Genomic DNA, 936 nt, shown 5'->3' with positions numbered 1-936 from the left:
TTTTTTTGTGTTATTTATTTATTTTTTTAATTTTGCTTTTCGTAGTTCATACCTTTTTATTTTGATTTTATTTTCCCTTTCATCTTTTTTGATTTTATTCCTCTTTTTATTTTATTTTTTTCGTTCGTTTTTAATTTTATTTTCGGTATTTATTTTTAAATTTTTTTCCAAGCTTTAATTTTTTAATTTGATTTTTAATCTTAATTTATTAGAATTTATTTAATTTTTCAGCGCTACGTATCTAATGATGAATTCTACCAAGAAGGTGCTCCGCTTTTCATATTTGTTGGCGGTGAAACGGAGAGTACACCCGCCCTTGTGACCGCTGGACATTTGTACGATCTAGCCAAGGAGCATAATGGTCACCTTTTCCGCACCGAACATCGTTACTACGGTCAAAGTCGCCCGACAAAGTGAGGAAAGCTTAACTAAATAAACAATTTTATTTCCTTAATATTTGAAAAATTTTTCCCCTTTTGTTTTATGCCACAAAAATGTTCAGCAACTTGGACAACGAAAATATCAAATATTTACATGTGCGTCAAGCTATAGCGGATTTGGCCCACTTTATTGGGGAGATGCGTGCCACAATAGCAGGCGCCACTGAATCGAAGGTTATACTCGCTGGTGGTTCCTATTCAGCCACACTCGCGACATGGTTCAAGAAACTGTATCCTGAATTGGTAACTGGTGTTTGGGCGTCGAGTGCGCCACTCCTTGCTAAAGTCAATTTTGTGGGTGAGTATTTTTACCTGAAAATCACCGCAAAAAGCTCCGAATCCAAAAAATCCAAATTTTACTGCATGCGCCATTTCCTAACCCCCATTTTTCATTTAACCGCAGAGTACAAAGAAATAACCGGTCAATCAATTCGCCAGGTTGGCGGCGTAGCTTGCTACAACCGTATTGAAAACGGCATCGCCGAAATGGAAGCTT

General features: G+C 36.8%; 1 protein-coding gene across 1 annotated transcript; it reads left to right on the top strand.

Annotated features, from left to right (window-relative positions):
• Positions 1–231: 231 nt before the first annotated feature.
• LOC118732882 (putative serine protease K12H4.7) lies at positions 232–933 on the top strand (the record flags this gene model as incomplete). The annotated part of the gene is made up of 3 exons (XM_036461985.1): positions 232–413; positions 503–738; positions 844–933. Coding segments are annotated over 3 exons (508 nt in total), but the record flags the coding sequence as incomplete, so codon positions are not given.
• Positions 934–936: the final 3 nt, after the last annotated feature.

Source organism: Rhagoletis pomonella, unplaced genomic scaffold (assembly GCF_013731165.1).
Source record: "Rhagoletis pomonella isolate Grant_MI unplaced genomic scaffold, Rhpom_1.0 Rhpom_scaffold_31998, whole genome shotgun sequence".
Taxonomy (NCBI): Eukaryota; Metazoa; Arthropoda; class Insecta; order Diptera; family Tephritidae; genus Rhagoletis; species Rhagoletis pomonella.
This window is presented reverse-complemented; position numbering and strand designations above follow the sequence as displayed.